This window comes from Miscanthus floridulus, chromosome 7, assembly GCF_019320115.1.
Source record: "Miscanthus floridulus cultivar M001 chromosome 7, ASM1932011v1, whole genome shotgun sequence".
Classification (NCBI taxonomy): Eukaryota; Viridiplantae; Streptophyta; class Magnoliopsida; order Poales; family Poaceae; genus Miscanthus; species Miscanthus floridulus.
In genome coordinates, this window is record NC_089586.1 from 120,291,816 (window position 1) to 120,309,229 (window position 17,414).

Sequence of the window (17,414 nt, forward strand, 5' to 3'; positions counted from 1 at the left end):
GTAACACTCGCTTCGCTGCGTTTGGGTCGGCGCACGCGGAGACCAGGTTTGCACTGCTCGGCTGCCAGCGGGCGGAAACGCTGTGCCTGTTAGGCCTAGCGCGGGACGGCGGGAGAGACGAGCTAGCAGAGCGTACCGGCGTACGTACGTAGGACGACGACGGGCGGCGTCGGTGTCACGCGTTCGGGGACCAACCCAAGCGAATGCCGTCGGGGGGCCGTGGGGACCGGGCGGTGGTGGTGGCCGGGCTGCACGGCAAGGTGGCCTGCCTGCCTACCCCTGCCCCTGCGCGCGGGCAGGCACGCACCTACTGGTGCCGCGCGCGCCCGCCCGCGGCCTGCAGGCCAGGCCACCGATGGATCGCTCGTATCAGCGACCGAGACGGCTCCGCCTCCGTCCCTCTTTTCCCGATCGTTCGGCTGGCTAAGTTGGATCATGGATTATTTACTGCTAATTGGTTTGATGTGAAAGAAAAATATTATTTCATCTTATAATCCACGATAGTATACGATGGTTTACGGCCTGCGTGACAGACACCGTTATCCGGCGGTGGTTCGGGGCCGGGAGGCATGTGGGCACGCGTGATTAAGGCGGAATCTTTCGGGCCCAAGATTTGCAGCGAAAAGTTGTTGCGCCCTCTGCCGCATTAGCATTAACGCTCCGGTTGGGTCGGGGCTGACACGGTCGACATCCATCGACGTGTGAGACGCACGTTGGCTTGGCAACCAGAGAAGCGAGAGGAGCTTGAGCTTGCGATCAAGCTCAAACTGAATCGCAGCATTTCTATGATTGTGTGGTGCGGTAGCGGTACCGGTACCAATTACTCGACGACTGTAACGGACCAAGAAAAGGGAAATGCATGGTTCCCTAAAGGAGGCAGACCGTCAAAACACACTGATTCACCAGCCTTCGGTGTGCTTCAGTTCCGAACCGAACAGCTTTAGGGAAAAAGCTGCTTTCTTGGTCCTTTCAGGAAGAGAATAGGCAACCTTTTCTGTATACAAAGGGCGTACCCACTGCAGAGAGCTCCCGCTCTGTGCGAAGTTTAGAAAAGAGTGTTAGTGGCAAGCCTTACGCTTGCCTGAGCAATGCGAGGAGACCGCGACTCGAACCAGGGACCTTCCGGTCACAGACGGTAAGACTCTACCACTTATTCAAAAAACAAAATAAGAAAAAGAAAAAATACTGGAATTCCGGATTTTTCCAATTTCTCTCATTAAAATATTCCAAAATTAAGAATGGGTCTAGTTACTTAAATTCAAAAAGTGAATCAAAGAATTTCAGTATCTAGTTATTAGTTAAAAAAAATATTTATTAAAATACAAAAAAAGATTGAATAATTTTACTTTCTAATCATTTTTGCATTTCTTTCTGTTAAAATAAAAGAGCTTTACCAAGGAAAAGTGAAAACAAGACAAAATATATGCAATCTCATAACTAGTCTCTCTTCATATATTTTGATAAAATATAATGTACCTTATTACACCAACCAATGTAGCTGTATTTAAGATAACAAATCTGTATGAAGTAAAACAGTGTAAACTCTTTCAAATTTGATAATTCTTTTTCCAACTTCAGACTGGTGTTAGTTAAGTACAATTCATCATGCATCGTATACCCGATTTTTTATTATCTTCTCATTGTCAGCAGCTGTCAGATGCCTAATGCCATATTCCCTCAACCAATTCTTATCTGTAAACGCCCCATCTCTGAGCTGCTGCTCATCAATCTTCAGTAACCTCAATCCCTCAGACAGTCGAGGGAAGAAGCCTTCAGGTCTCAGACACCACGATGAAAAAATAGCAAACAAAACGCTCAGGTCGCCCTGTAGCCTTTCCACTCCATTGCTGCTAATCTTTATGCCGCTTGTGCAAATGCCGGCGAAAAGCAGCTGGTCTACCCCGCTTGCCACACTTCTCCATACCGTCACAAAATCAACGGTATTTAGGCCACCTTGCAGTTTAGATAGTTGCCCTTGCATGTAGTCTAAAGATTCTATGAAGGTTCTGGATACAGCAGGTCCCTCTGATTTCTCCAGCCACTGCCTCTTAGTTTTTAGATAATCCCAAGAACGAGCATCGAATCCACGCAAAATGACAGTGGAAATCTTATCAGCCCATTCCACTCTGAACTCTTTCAGATGATTTATCTCTTGCTGAAAGATACACCCACCCTCACCATTTACAGGTAAATTTTCCATCTCAAGAAAGAAAACATCCTCACACCATTCTGTCAATGTGGATTCGAAATATCGAGCTGCATTGATAGATTGTGACACCTTGAGCACAGCATTATCATCAGCCAGAGCAGTTAGCCCCTCTGCTTCTTGACACCTCCGAAGCATGTAACCAAGAAATTCTGATATGATGGGTGCAGCAGACATCCTAATGAATTCTGCCCTAAGCGTGATGCTAGGGATAGGACGAGCACGATCAATTAGCAAAGACAAGGTCTGATGAACGGCACTGGTGATTACTGGAGACTTGTAATCATCTGAGTCATACTCAAGCATTGTTCCTTGAATTCTTGTGCTCCAATTTTTCTCTAAATCCATTGCTGGTTGCAGCTTATTAAGACTCTCCTCTCTCTCAATCTCTGCCCATAGTTGAAGCCAGTCTGGGCGATCACAGAAGACACAGAGGACTGAGATCCTCTGCCAACTGTCACCATCCTTTGCAGTAAGTAGCAGTTCAGTACTCAAGATTAAATCTTGAATCCGCTTGTCAAAAGATATCATTAGATCAACAAGGCTGAGCCACGAGACTCTAGCCTGATACGCCGTGCTGCCTGCATCACTTGAGCTACTACTTTCCTGAAGACGTTCAATCTGCTTAGGAAATATCTCTTTCGTCAAGTATGTTGACAACACAATGACCATTCCTGAAATCCACTCCTCCCTACAACTATACCCAATAAGGTTGGCCTTATCCACAAGGGGTTGTAGAATCTCATCCATGGAATCAACAAAATCTCTAATTATCTTATAAGCAAGAGCAAAAACAAATTCAGGCTTTTCAGCCCATTTTGAGAAATGGTGTTGCGCAGCTGTAGATATTGGATTTACTAGCTCTTCAATTACCCATAATGGTTGACGTAGTTGATTTCCCACATCATGCCCTTTCAGTTGTCTAGCTTTTCTACGTTTCTGCAATTCCTGCAAATTGCATAGTGCAAGAAAGCTCTCAGAATACTTGCTTTTCAGGTCACCCCGCATCGAAAACAATGGGTTCACAATCTCTGCTTGTTTCCCTGAATCAATACTTGAAAATTTTGAGCCAGCAAGTGAAGGAGGCCAGCCAAGGGAAGAAAGAAGAGATCGATGATCAACAATGGCTTGTGGTCTTAGTATAGCTAAAGATCGGTCCACTCTGTGATCCACGGAAGATAGAAGGCGAGTCCATTGTGGTCTAGTCGTAGTTACAGAAGCTAAAAGATCTCCTATGTTTTTAAGATATCCAATAGCAACATGATGTGTTTTCTGAAAAAGAAAAGAGAATGCCAAAATTAGCAGTTGTCAAGTTGACTCTCCCAAGAATCACAATATGACAAGATCCATACCTCTGAATTGTCTACAGGAGATTTAAGTTTTCCAGTAACAGAAGAAGAAACGGCATCTTCTATATCACCCACCAAACTGTCAAGTTTGAGAGCCATTTCTGTATAGGACAACCTACCGTTAAGAACACACCAATTACAAAGTTAAAAATAAAGTACTACAGCAACTTAACTAAAAAACAAATACTAAGACAAGAGAAGGGCATGTAAATACAGATAATGGAATTGCGGTAACTGATAATCATCTAATACCAAGTGGAACAATTAGAATTTCTAGGGAGTTTGTTTAAATTAGTTTTGATTATTAAATTCATTATCTTGATAAAAGTCCACAATTACCCTTCCCTGTAAATTTCATGTCATTGTATAGTTGAATTAGTATACCTACAATATCTTAGACCAATCATCATTTTCATCCAATGATGTAACCGATAATGTGCATCTTCTTTCAGGTCTCCAACAAAAGTAGAGAACACTTGATTCGAGCTAGCATAAAATAATGAATATAAGAAAAAGAGACCAACAGCAACTTCGGGTTGTTTGTTTAGATTTAACATGATGTAAATAAGATGATAAAACATGGCCAAACAACTTACAAATCTTATATTTATTGCATGGCAACACAAAACGATATAAGATTTATTGCAACACAAACTCCACCTACAGGCCGAGGGTTGCGATAAACCAGTACAAAGCGCAGATAAAGGGCGAGGGTTGCGATAGGCTTGGCAAGCCAACATTTTTACCTAACCACTATTACAGAGATGGAATCCAATTGTTTATTATTTGATTATTTCAATATCAGTTATCAAAACACGACATATTTTCAGCAAAAATATAATACTGATAAACCCTGGACATCACTATGAAGTATGAACTGCCAGTTTGCAAACATCTGAGATTCCTTCAACGAAAACAGACGCGCGAAAGAAGGAAAAACAAGCGACGGAACGCCAGCGCGCGCGATGCAACAAAAACACACCCACGCGCGCGCAACAGACGAAGGCAAACGCAAAAAACGCTCGGCCAGCACGCCATGCAACCACACAGTGCCATGCAAACGCACACGCGCAACAGACAGAGGCAAACGCTAAAATCGCGCACGGCAAAAATCGAAGCGCCCGGCAAAAAATTGCGCCCGCGAAGAATCAAACCTGGAACCTCAAGTCTCAGGAGTTGCTGCGCTAACCAATCAAGCTGCGTGAGGTTGTTGTCTACGAAGGACCCGCAACCATATTTAATAGGGGTAGACAGGGAAAACTCTACCCTAATTAATCACTCCTTGGTATGCTAAACGACTTTCTTTACCAGTATGGAGGGAGTACATAATAAGGGTAAGGTTGAATATGTGAGAGGTTGCGATAATAACAAAATAAATATTCTTCTTTCAGAATTATTATCGCAGAAGACTCATCAATTCAATATTGTTACTATTACTGAAAGCTCATCAACTACTACAATTGTGTACAGAAGAACTAGCTAAGGACTAGTAGCTAGCTGCGACTTGTGAATCATGAAATCTGTTTCTCAGTGGACACCATAATGCAATGTCCCCCATCACTTCTAATTAATTAAACGAACAAAGGCAAACACATACATCCATGTGATGAAAATGAAGCACCAATTTGAGAGCAACCAGATCCCATGCCAATTAATTGAGTAGTACCAGGACAGATACCATCATCCATCCCAGCTGTATCGGGCTAGATCTACACCAACCAATCCAAACAGCAGCTTCAATCACCAAAGCCAGCTTGCTCCCACAAGCAACCCCCGTTTGACATCCCATCAGAATCATAGGGTGCACTGCTAAAAGTAATTCCAGCTCCACACTGGCACATCATATCAGAATTTCATAATTAAACATCCATCAGTTTCAATATCATGCACAACAGTTTCCTCCTACGTGCCTAACATAATGGTTCAATCTGTAGTTGAACCTTAACCAAACAGACATTGGATGGGACACATAGGCTTTATGCACCACAAGTTCATAGCACGAATTCTTATGCCTAAATCAATACAAACTTGAAAAATTGGCAGTGCTGAGATAGCCATTCAAAATCTCAAGCATAGAAGGAATGTGATTTCCAGAAATTCTATACTCACCGGCATATTCTCTGACCATCTCCACTCTCGCCACCTCGGAGGCCAGAGCAGGGAGTTGCTCGAACTGCGTCTGCTCCGTTCTCGCTTCCACCTCTTCTCCAACCCCTAAACAAAAGGCAGGAATCATGAAATTGTTGAAGCAATATGCTTAGTAAGCTCTTAATTTGAGAACCTCGTGTGTGTTCCGTGCTCGGCATACCTGTTGACTCGGATGCTTTGAGGGCACCAAGCCCGCCGCGGACGCCACGGAGGGCCGAACCAGCGACCTCGCGGCGAGACGAGTACGCAGCGGCAGCCTCCTGAAAGCGTACGTACAGGTTGGAAATGGAGGCCTCTAGCTCCGCACAGTGCCCGCGGATCTCGGCCTCGACGTCGGAAGCCGTCGCGAGGTCGGCCGCCGAGCGGAATCGGCCGTCGAGGAAACGGCGGACCCCGGGGTCGATATCTTGGAGGAGCGGGAGCGGATGGGATTGAGCTGCTGCTTCCATGGCGGAACGGATCACACCACGGCTTAGGGTTTGGATCCGGGGGAGGAGGGTGATGGGGAAACAGCTGAGCCGGGGAAGAAGACGACCTGCAATTTTTCACTTTGTGCAAGCTCTAATCGCGGACGTTCATTTTTAGCGGGTAACGGTTCATGAGAGTTTGACACTTGACAGGTTGGGCCGTTGCCTCAGGGCCTGAAGTTCCGTATGGGCCGGATTGTGGGAAGAAGACGATGGTTCATTTAGAGTTTGACACTTGGATGGGTTCTTGTGGTGGAACCTACCCACATAAGTTTCTTAGGCTCATGGGTGCTCGTATTTTTTTGGATTTATTTCAGTATATATCGGGGCTATGCTTTCAGTGGTAGGCGACGTTCCCGTCGACACTGAGGCGTCTGTGGTGACTTTGTGAATTTCAAGATCTGTCGGCTCAGTCCTTCGAAAGTGCCCATAGGGGTAGAGTTTCCATACGTGTGTTCATAGAGATGAGTGTACGTGTGTGTTGTGGGAGTCTACGTTGTACTGCGTAATTCTTAAAATAAACTTAAACTATTGCCAGAGTCTAATTTTTATCCTCAAACTTCAAAGCTCGATAAATTGTTTTCTCTTAATTATCAAAACCGTTTAAATTATCTCCAACCCCGGTTAGAAATGTTAACCACCAGATAATATTTTTAAACCACTCTCTAAAGGCTCTAAAAATTAATAGAAAAAACTTAAAGATAACCTTTTTGCGAAGGGAAGGGGACTTATATTAAATCTTGGGACAGTACATCCCCAAATTATACATGAAAAAAATCTAAAATAAAAAATATATAATATTCTATCCAGATTCTTCCATCGTCTTCTCTCCCAATGGCTTCCCACGAACATATGTGCCAAAGTGCAGTTCTTATACCGAATCTAACGACCAACCCCAAAATATTAGACATGCCGCAAGATCCAACATTTCGGAATCAGTTCGAAACGTATCTAAATCGCTAAAAAATATCGACAGTTGCATCTTCGGATACGACATAGGGCAGATTCATCACTTCAAGACCTTGAATCCTCTCCGCGACCATTAATAATGAGATCGATGACCCGAAGTCACTATCCTTGTATGAGGCTCCCAGAAGCACCCCTCTCCTTGCAGATAAAGGCCACAAATTGCCCACCTGCTGATGAAATCGACGCCTGCAATGACAACCTTGTCGTGGCAATCACTGAAGTCATCGCAGGATACACGACCCTGACCGAAAATTATCTGATTTCCTAGGAAATTTATTTTGACTCAACTCTAAGACACTAGAAAACTACGGAAAAAAGATGGGTCCCCTCCCCTCCTTGTCTCCGGCAGAAGCACCGGGGAGAAGAAGAAGGAGAGGGGCCCTATGCATGTCGACGGCGGCGATGGACCGAGGAGCGCAGGCTGCGGTTCGACCCTGGTGGCAACGGCGTGAAAAGATGCGGGACCCTAAAGATAGATTGGGATACAAGGACCCCAATTAAAATATTTAGATATCATGAAATATATCTAGAAGCTTTAAAAAATAGATTTCTCTCAAAACGTGAGAAAAATGTCCAAATTTTTTGAAATTTCCCAAAACATTATATTAAACATTTACGCCCTTCTAAATACTTTCCACGACAAAAAAAATGATATGCAACGAGCATGAATGCAACATACAATGGATGCATTCATGCTGAATACATTTATAGAGGCTTTGAGTTATATGTTCCATGAACTCTTAAGTATTTTTTGGGGTTTATCCTACATGGATACATCTTTAGGATTTTCTCAGAATTTTTAGGAGGTTAGACAAATTTTTCATGGATTAAAAACCTTATCAGGTGTGTATCAATTTTTTAATAGAAAGGATGAAACTACCTTGTAACCCACTTCTAACCGGACAAGGAGAAGATTTAAATGATTTTGAGAGTTAATAGAGATACTTTATCTTGTTTAAGAGTTTCAAGAGGAAACATGGACTGTAGTGATAGTTTTGGAGGCAAAAGGGACTTTTTTCCATATATTTTTGAGGGTTTGGACCCGATGCAATATATGGGCTCCTCTAAGAAAAGCAATAGTGCCTTTTCTTGCAAACGATGGGCTGAATGTTGCTCGACAAGAGAAGTGGTTTACAGTAGGCCCATGAAATTATATGCTAAGTTGCTAGTGTCGGAGAGAGTGAGACCCATGGGCCGTGGCCCTAGAGCATACCAGTGTATGCTGTTTTAGAATTCATTTGAGTCGAAGAAAAAAAATAATAAAAGAAAAGAAAAAGGATACGGTAGAACTGATGAGCTTCAGTGCATATTAGCAATACTAATTCAGAATTACCCTGTGTGACTGAGATCTAAGTCCAATTGCTTCATCAAATCTAGACAATGTTGTCTAAAATAAAGCGGATAGATTCTCTATTTTTAGTCTAAATGTAAACAAGATGATTCACAAAAAAAAAAAAACTTCAATACGCCCATGAGTTGTTGGATCTAGAGATACCCGACTGCAATAATTGTTAATTTGAGCTGTTAACAAACTGCCCCTAAAACAGAAAGAACTTAAAAATATACTCTGTGGAAACAGAATTACGGTCGCATGAATCGTTGGAACTTGCAGTAGAAATATACCGAATGACGGACGCAGGAAAGGACAAACCAAGGATCACCAAGGATAGGAGGAGAGGAGCATGACTACAGGAGGCAGGAGCAGCATGGGAAAAGGAACAACCCCGAAAACCACCTCGCTGAGTCGCTGGCTTTGCGGTTGCGGCAGAGGGCAGGGGGCAATGAGGATGGGAGCCTGCGACCTCTGCGCGTGCCCACGTGCTGCCGCCTGCCGCGCCGCTCCACGCATCCCGAAAAGGCTCGTAGCTGTAGCCGTGTAGCGAGCGTACGCTGCCGCGGCCCGCGGCCGTGCAGGCGCGCATCAGTCACGCACACATTGACACATGCTAGGAGTATGCCCAAATGGCAACCGCAACCGCGCGGGCCGTGGACCGTGGTCCTGCTCCAGATCAGCCGAGACGAGGGCGCGGAGCCCCCCGAAAAGAGCCGAGTCCACTCGGAGCCGTTCGACGCCCGCTGGGGACCGGCCGCGCAGGCAGGGACCGCGTCAGGCTGGTTTGCGGTCGCTTTGCATCCATCGGCGCGGCAGCCGGAGGAAGGAGGCGGATGCATCCGACGAGGAGGCCGCATGGGGGGCCGGGATTAGGGCGTACGCGCGCAGGGGTAGAGACAGCCGGAGGACCAGGCACCAGTGCCAGAGAGGGGCAGCAGGGCAAAAAGCCCCGGTACGAACGCAGAGCTAGCTCGGGCACGGCAGGGCGCACGACGGCACGAGAAATGGCGCGGGTCACCGTGCGCCACGGCCTCCACGCCTCTCGCTCACATTTCGCGGAAACACTGCTGCTGTTGACTCGCCGGTCGCCACATGCCAGTGCCTAGTACCTGCCTAGGAGTACGTCACCGCGTCTAGTAGTCGACTACCGCACGACAGCACGAAGCACTCACTCGAGTGCATGAACTCGTCGACGGCTCCGCCCCTCGAGCCTCGAGGTCACGCTCACGACCATCCCACTCCCAGAGCCGTGCGGTCCCAGGTGCGCAGGCGCAGCCACTGCCAGAAGTCAGAAGAGTTGTACAGTAGTGCACGCCAGTTGGCCTGTAGCCTACCAGCCCGTGCCTCGCCTGCGAAGCGTACGCCCGCGGATAACCGTATCTTTCCCGTCGCATCTCTACAGTGCAGGTGCAGGTGCAGGCATGGAGATGACGGGAGTATCTTTCCGACGTCGCTGCCTGCCATCGTACCATTGTGGTGCGCTCCACCTCCACGGCTCCAGGCTCCAGGCTCCACTCGTGCTCGCAACGGGACCAAGCCGGAAGAAGTGGGCAGGGCAGTGCCCAGTGCCGCCAGACTGCCAGTGCAGCCGGCAGAGGACGACGAGGCAGCAACAGCCTCCCAGCCCACGGGCGCTGCAGCACTGTACCGCACGACTCGGCAAGGACTGTAAACAAAAAGTGAGGGGAAAAAACACCGCTCTCTCCGGCTCCGTTCGCTTCGCTAAAAAAAACAAGACAAAAAAAACTGTTCTGACTAATTTGTTATGAGAAAAAAATACTGTTTCGGCTGAAAAAACAGCTAAAAAAGACAGATTATGAGAGTCCGTGATTCATGTCATCAATCTCACTGGCTTCCATTTTCGTGAATCTGACTGGCTTCCATTTTCGTGAATCTGACTGAGTGGATCGATAGAAACGGAAGCTGCACAGCGACAGGCCTACGGCCTGGGGATGATGATTTGGGCTCTCGTCAACGAAAGCAGGACGCTAGGAGTTGTTGCCCAATGATCATACAGAGGTCATAATGCAACAGCAACAACACCGTAATACCAAGAAATCGAATGCGAGGACAAGAATCCGTAGTGCTACTGCTAAAGCAGAAAACTGCTCGATGAGCAGAAATGATGATTGGCTAGAGACACCACAATAATTAGAACAGTCCAAATGAGGTGTATTCTTTTAGTAGTAGAAGTAGATTCACTTGGATTGTGCGTGGATAGAGTGCACATTTTAGGTTTGAATTATCTTTTTTCCTTATCTTCTAGGATGATGCCTTAGAAATCCTAGCCAATAATCCTTTTACCAACTGATGCACAAAAGACAACCCGAAAAGCACCCAGTCACAACTGAAAGAGCACAAAAAAATTTAAAAGGCACGGCACAGCCAGCAGATTTTCATAGATATGCTGCAAACTGATGGGGTCCAAACAAACCCATCAAGCTAATCATAGGCACAACTCGACAAAGAAAACATGGCCTCTCAATCTCCACGATACAAAGCACGAACCAGACAATGATATGCTGATTAGCTCCGCAGTTGTCGCCATCTTGGATATAATAAAGTGGGCACCTGCCTAACACTTGATGATAATATCTCATAGGCTAAGAAACAAAGTTAGCGTAGGATCCCTACTACTGAAAGGAAAGTGGAAGGGCTTTAGCACCAACTGTTTCAAAGGATTTAAAGGCAGACTACAAACATGGAGAGGTCGGTGCTCAAAATTATGCTGGGAAATGTACAGATAAACAATTTTTTCATGCAATTCTTGGAAAGACACATTTGCACAATGGAACTACAGCGTTGACACAGTGATACAATCATATAGATGCACGGTTACCTCAATTACAATTTATCACCTATATGCATCCATCTCAGAGAACTCATTTCACCAGAGTATATGGAGCATGGTACAAATCATCAACTGCAAATAAAATGTGCTGAAAACAGAAACCAATGGGTAACTATTAACGAGTACATGGAACTGACTACTCTATTGAACCTTGAGTAAAATCTGAAATGTCAAAAAGAATGCAGAGATTACCCATCAGGTGGAATCAGTGCTTTATGCCATTTGATAAAACCAACATCACAATCTTTCGTGTCGACAGTATGTTTGAGGGTGCACATATCAACACCCCATGACAGCACAGTTATAAACAAAGTTACCTGAAGATTTGCTTCCGATCATGTTCCATTGCAATGGCCCCTCACTTGGAATCCAAGAATGGAGCTCAATCATCCCACCACCCAGCACTCTTGGTCCACCGATAACCAAAAGACGCTCTCCACAGCCCCGGAATGCAATACCCCAGCCATTCACAGCTTCTGGCCGCTCTGGTAACTCCCCCAATGTTGTCCATGAGTTATCCATTTTATTATACTTTCTTACCAACTTTCCGGCGTATTGCGCTGCATATAACTCATTTTCAACAACAGCGACAAGTGGAGGAGCACCACTTGCACCATTGAGCCCCTCAGACATGTTCTCTATCACCCACCAGGTACCTCTATCTAAATCATACTCTTCTCCACAAGTCAGCACTTCTGTGTTACTGGCCATTCCACCAATTACATAAAACTTGCCATCCATAAAGACACCAGAACACATTCGCCTAGCTTTATTCATGCTTGGAAGTGTTATCCATCTCTTAGTTTCCGAGTTATACAGCTCAACAGAACGAAGCACCCTTCCATCAGCATCCATGCCTCCAGCTATAATTGCTTTCTCTCCAAAACTAGCTGATCCAAACAAACATCTAGGGGCATTCATTTCAACACCCCGTGACCATGAATTTGTCAGAATGCTATAGCTCAGAATAATATGTGAAAGAATCTCCTTTCCAAACACCAGAAGTTCAGTGCCCACAGCAAGTGACTCCTTGTCAGAGCACATGAAACATTCATTATGGGGCATCCTTGGAAGCGTCATCCACCGTGAACGGTAGGGGTCATACGCCTCCCACTCCTGCACATTGCAAGAGAAGTAGACCCAGTGTTCTGAATTCCCCAGCTGTCGACGTTCCTTGTACAGTTCACCACTGCGGACAAGTGATCGAAAGCTCTTGTTCAGTGATGCGATAGATCCATAATCAGAACGAGAACAACGAGCAAGGCAGTTGATTGAGTTGTCCCGGCCAATGGAACTTATTAGGGTGCTTGAATCTGAGTCGCCCTGATCATTACTTCCTTGACAATCCAGTGCCTCACCATTTTGGTCCTCAGCGGACTTGGTCCGTTTAGTCAATGCTGCCACTGCAGCAATGTCGTGCTCAATAGACAGGGTCCCAGGCGGGCGCTTACTCCTCGTGATCTCGAGTAGGTGGTAAGTCATGTAAGCTAGTCTGGATTCCTGCTCACAGGAACTTGGCAGCGACCTTGATATCAGGCAAGATTGACCCTCCAACATTCCGTCAGAATCAGCAACAGTTGATCAATAGAAAGAGAACCTATACACAAGAATACAGCCCCTCTGCACACATCCTAAACCTGCAACACATAAAAAAAAAGACAAACATGTCACAAGGAATTGCAATGAAGCAAAGTGTTTACCTAAACAAATCACTGAAATTTGTAAGATATTAAGTATCAATCAGCTTAATCAATTCTCAATTCTCATGATTACAGTTGAGGGGAAAGCCTGATCAAACAACACTATATCAGTAATTGATACACAATTATCAACTCTGGAAAGATGTCTTTGAACCAAAAGCAAAACTCTCAACCAATAGCTGACAAAAGGGGATGGGCTAGGAAATATATTGTGATTCATAGAGAACTCTCAACTACCTTCCTCTCCCAAAGCCTCCAAAGAAACGTAGAGACAGAAACTACAATAAGATTTCTCTAGAAACGTAAAAAAAGGATACCTATTAGAAACAAATGAATTTATAAGTTTGGGTAACAGACAACATATCTATGTGGGGTTGAGTCTGGTGTTAGCTAAAAAAAAAGAAGCTGCTCCAGGTTGGTCCTTATCCCATCCCCCTTCTCATTGTTCAAGGTTGGTCCTTATCCCATCACCCTTCTCATTGCATACTAGGTCTGAGAGTATGATCTGTGTCACTACATGTTCATTATATATTGTGCTAGTTACTATTCTGTAACCCAAGCTAATGAAGTTACCTGATTTAAACAAGAATGGTATTACATAGTCTCAGAATGTGCATCTAATAGTTTATATTAACAAAAGAAGGGTGCCAATAATATCTTCACCGCCCAATTCTGGACCTTTTCCTTTTCCACTCCGTTACTTTATCAGCCTAATTTGGCTTATTGGCAATTAAGTAGTTATATTCCATTTCGGTACGACTAAGGCATAATACCAAAAGTATCTCCTTGTGAAGGATAATCTTCATAGCCGACAAAGGAAAACCTGGGGCGGCCTTGGCATGGAGCATGAGGATTCAGTAAAAACTGCGAATTATCCTATGTTTAGGAATATAAATGGCGTCAACATCAACTGAGACGATCTTACACGCACGGCAGAAGAGAAACTAAACCAGAACCGTGGATGGATGGATACTCCACTGTGAAGCAAGCAATCTAATAGTACTAATGAAGAATAAGGACGATATGGATCCGGTTGCTCACATCGCACAGAAGATCTCCTAGAACAAAATCCCACTCCAGGAAAATTCCTCCAAGCAAGTAGGGATCCTTAACAAGGAAAGAAACCTATCCAAGTGTGGATGAATCTCCCATTCCACGCCATGACATACCAATTAAGGGAAGGGAGGCGCCGGTTGCAGCAGCAACCACAACGATGGGGTAGAGCGCTCGGGGTGGTTGGCGTGCTTCGGTGGGACGGATACCGGACGCCGATTCGGCACCGCGTACACCAGCGACGAAGAGGGCGATGAGTTGAACAGTTACGGAGCCAGATTTGACACATGCCAGTTTTTCACAAAATTAGAACAGGGACCTCAGCTTCTTGATTTGGTTGATAAAATTCTGGTAGTATGAGTATCATCTCCTGAATTTGCCCCCATTCCCATCCCCTTTTATCACCCATGTTATTTCCAGCAGGTTAGCCAGCAACCGCACGCACCTCAAGGCTCAAGTCATGTCAGCCCGCACGGCGACAAGGCGCGCCGCCCTCGCCTTGTTCCCGCACCGCCGCCGGCACGACGCCACTCGCGGGCAGCGAGGCTGGCGGAAACCAGCCGGACGACGAAGACACCAAGCGCGCCTGCGGAGGTCACGGAGACCAAGCGCCCAGACCCCTCGCCGGCGGTCGGTCGGCGCAGGCAAGGGCGCGTGCGCCGCGGGCACTCCGGCGGGATCGGGGCAGTGTGGGCTGCGGAGCGGTGGGGCGCGGCGGCGAGGAGGAGGCACGGCTATGTGGGACGCGACGAGGAGGGAGGGGAGAGGCTCGTCCGAGGTGGAGCAGGGGCAGGCTGGGCAGCAGCAGCAGCAAGCGGAGGCGGAGATGGGAGGGAGCGCAGTAATGCGGGGGAGGTGGACTTTATGGGGGAACGGGAACGGGAACGGCAAGCCAAAGCCCACATGAACGGGAACGGGGTCTCGGCGGAAGGGCGGGCGCTGCCGTTGCGTTTTGACGCGGCGCCTCGCGTTGTTTCCACCGCTTGGCTTGGACGGTCAGCCACGCACGTTTTACGTGAACTTTTCTCCGCTGCCGCTGCCCGCTGGCATGTCAATATGGCATGATGATGGCAACCCAATTAACCACATCTATCCAGGCGTGTCTGATTTCCATCAATCTTCTGCCAACTAAAAACTGATTAATGCAGTTCCTTTTAATTAATTCATCATAGTAGATGGAATTGAAAGAAACTCGCAGCCGAAATTTATTTGTTGGAATTTAAAATGCTGTTTGTTCGGGTCGCCATCATGTGGACGCGGATAATCACAGATTCACAGGTGCCAGGCGGGCGTTGATCTATTCAATTTCGGTTTGACGTTGCCCTTCGGATCTTGTGCAGTTTGTTATGCTCCGGTTCGATCGAGAGTCTCCATTTCGGATTTGACTTCACCTTTGTTTTTTCTCGTGCTGTAAACTAGCCTGCGATGCGCTGTAGCTTGGCCTCGTCCAGGATCCAACCTTTTTTTTTGTTTTTGAAATTGATAGTTTATGCGATGGCCGGTGACTGACTGCTGTTATCCCTTGATGGTATTGGTATCATTAATCTGACGCGTACCTGTTTGTGTCGCCGTAAGTGTTCTAGGTAGCCACGCTTAGCCAATAGGACTATACAAGAGCATGACTGCCTGACCGCCATGCATGACGCTTAGCGTGATTTGCACCTCCAAATATTCGGTGAATACTAAGCTCATGTCTCGTCTTTGTGACGCCGGAGTTTCGTAATTTATCATCAATGGCCCCGTTCGTTTGGAGGAATTAAGAGGAATCTGAATAAATCTGGAGAAATTTATGAGAAAAATCATCTCTGAACAGTAAAATTCCGCCGAGAACAGTACTTCCTCAGTACGCAGCCAATAAGAAGAGTCTTGCTTCAAGTGAAATCCAGCGCGGTCAGGACACACGTGCTTCTCTGAAGATACCGTACCATTTGGCTTAGCATTTGGCAACGGGAGTTCTCGATCAAAGCCGAGCTTGAACGGTTGTTGGACAGGCACTGTAGTAGTATTAAGCAGTTACGTAGTACAGAGGCACTCCCAATGTAGAAATGTCATTGTTTCTATGAACATTAATTGTACCATTATCTAAGCGTTTTGCTGATGTGGCAAGATAGCTATAGAAGAGAGAGAGCAAAAATCATAGAAAGTGGGTCTAAGTTAGAAACCATGTCTACCCGAGAACTAAGACACGAAGGTAGGTGATTGATAGAGAATGGAGAAAAAATATATATAATTGGATAAAAAATTATCGTGCAGAAACTATTTATTAGAGCCATAATTTTAAACATAGTGTCTATAAAAATTAATTAATAGGTATTGACGTACGTGTAGGTGGCATCCATCTTTCCGCCGCATCTTCTTTTTCTTAGTACCTTTCTCCTTGGAACAGCCGCAACGCCTTGATTGCTCAGATCCCTCCTTAGGCCTTGTTTAGATTACCCCAAAATTCCAAGTTTTTTCACTCTCTCTCCATCACATCAATTTTTAGCCACTTGCATGGAGCATTAAATGTAGGTAAAAAAAAAACTAATTGCACAGTTTAGTTGGAAATCACGAGATGAATCTTTTGAACTTAGTTGGTCCACGATTGGACAATATTTACCAAATAAGACGAAAGTGCTACTATTCATCGGGTTGAAATTTTTCTCAATCTAAACAAGGCCTTATTTTTCTAATCTTTTTTAGCGGCGGCGGTCGCATTCCAGATTCCACAGTTCGTTTTCTGCACGCACGCCCCCGGGCTGTACTCGCTTTGGCACGGCGTGTCGTACTTCACCTCTCTCTCCAACCCGTTTTCTTTTACCTTGATGAGTCCTTGACCCAACAAAAACAAACGAACGGTTAGACCGCTGGTTTCACCGCTTGGTCACCTGCCACCTGCGACATCCGCCTTGGTCAGCTGTTTCACCGCTGGAAAAAATAAACGAACGGTTAGACCGCATTCGGCCGTCCACCCGAGTCAAAACTCAAAACTCAGAACTACACCACGTACGAGCTGGCGGCACGCATAGCCAAGCCAAGTCGGCGACCATGCCCGGGGACCCTGGTAACGGCCAGCGTGGTCGTGTGGACGATCGGAGGAGCGCCGTGTCCGCACGCGCCTTCGATCCCCGACGGTGCACGGCTCGATCGCGGGTCCAAGCACGTCTCCTCCTCTCGCGAGCGCACCACAAACCCATCCATCCGGGCTGTGACCGCTTCTTCTCTGCTCTCCGCGAGAATAGTTGGGTTCTCTTCTGGTAAACGGCAGCATCGTTCTCCTACCTGGAAGGGTGAGGCACGGTTAGGCAGCGGGGAAAGAAGGGTTGGCGCGCCGTGGGGTTCGGCAAAGATCTTGGTAT

At 46.2% G+C, this 17,414-nt stretch overlaps 2 protein-coding genes across 4 annotated transcripts; both read right to left on the minus strand.

Moving 5' to 3' along the window:
* Positions 1 to 1,424: 1,424 nt before the first annotated feature.
* Positions 1,425 to 6,256, minus strand: LOC136464501 (RINT1-like protein MAG2). Its single transcript, XM_066463449.1, has 4 exons — positions 5,864 to 6,256; positions 5,665 to 5,769; positions 3,559 to 3,656; positions 1,425 to 3,478 (listed from the first exon to the last, which is right to left on the minus strand). Exons 1-4 carry the CDS (start codon positions 6,150 to 6,152, stop codon positions 1,604 to 1,606), a joined length of 2,367 nt encoding a protein of 788 aa, XP_066319546.1. The 5' UTR covers positions 6,153 to 6,256; the 3' UTR covers positions 1,425 to 1,603.
* A 4,996-nt stretch (positions 6,257 to 11,252) lies between these two features.
* Positions 11,253 to 15,000, minus strand: LOC136467748 (F-box/kelch-repeat protein At1g74510-like). Of its 3 annotated transcripts, XM_066466526.1 has the most exons (3): positions 14,522 to 15,000; positions 14,193 to 14,267; positions 11,253 to 12,960 (listed from the first exon to the last, which is right to left on the minus strand). In XM_066466526.1, the coding sequence occupies exon 3, from the start codon at positions 12,878 to 12,880 to the stop codon at positions 11,603 to 11,605; it is 1,278 nt and encodes a 425-aa protein (XP_066322623.1). In that variant the 5' UTR covers positions 12,881 to 12,960; positions 14,193 to 14,267; positions 14,522 to 15,000; the 3' UTR covers positions 11,253 to 11,602. The 3 variants fall into 3 exon arrangements, with proteins under 3 accessions (XP_066322623.1, XP_066322622.1, XP_066322624.1); XM_066466525.1 differs by lacking the exon at positions 14,193 to 14,267; XM_066466527.1 differs by lacking the exon at positions 14,522 to 15,000 and having other exon boundaries at positions 14,065 to 14,202.
* Positions 15,001 to 17,414: the final 2,414 nt, after the last annotated feature.

Excerpts from the sequence above, each read along its gene's own strand:
- LOC136464501 (XM_066463449.1), bottom strand. The coding sequence starts at position 6,152 with ATGGAAGCAGCAGCTCAATCCCATCCGCTCCCGCTCCTCCAAGATATC. Across the intron at positions 5,770-5,863 it reads CAAAGCATCCGAGTCAACAG|GGGTTGGAGAAGAGGTGGAA; the intron begins GTATGCCGAGCA and ends CCTTTTGTTTAG. Across the intron at positions 3,657-5,664 it reads GATGGTCAGAGAATATGCCG|AAATGGCTCTCAAACTTGAC; the intron begins GTGAGTATAGAA and ends TGTCCTATACAG.
- LOC136467748 (XM_066466525.1), bottom strand. The coding sequence starts at position 12,880 with ATGTTGGAGGGTCAATCTTGCCTGATATCAAGGTCGCTGCCAAGTTCC.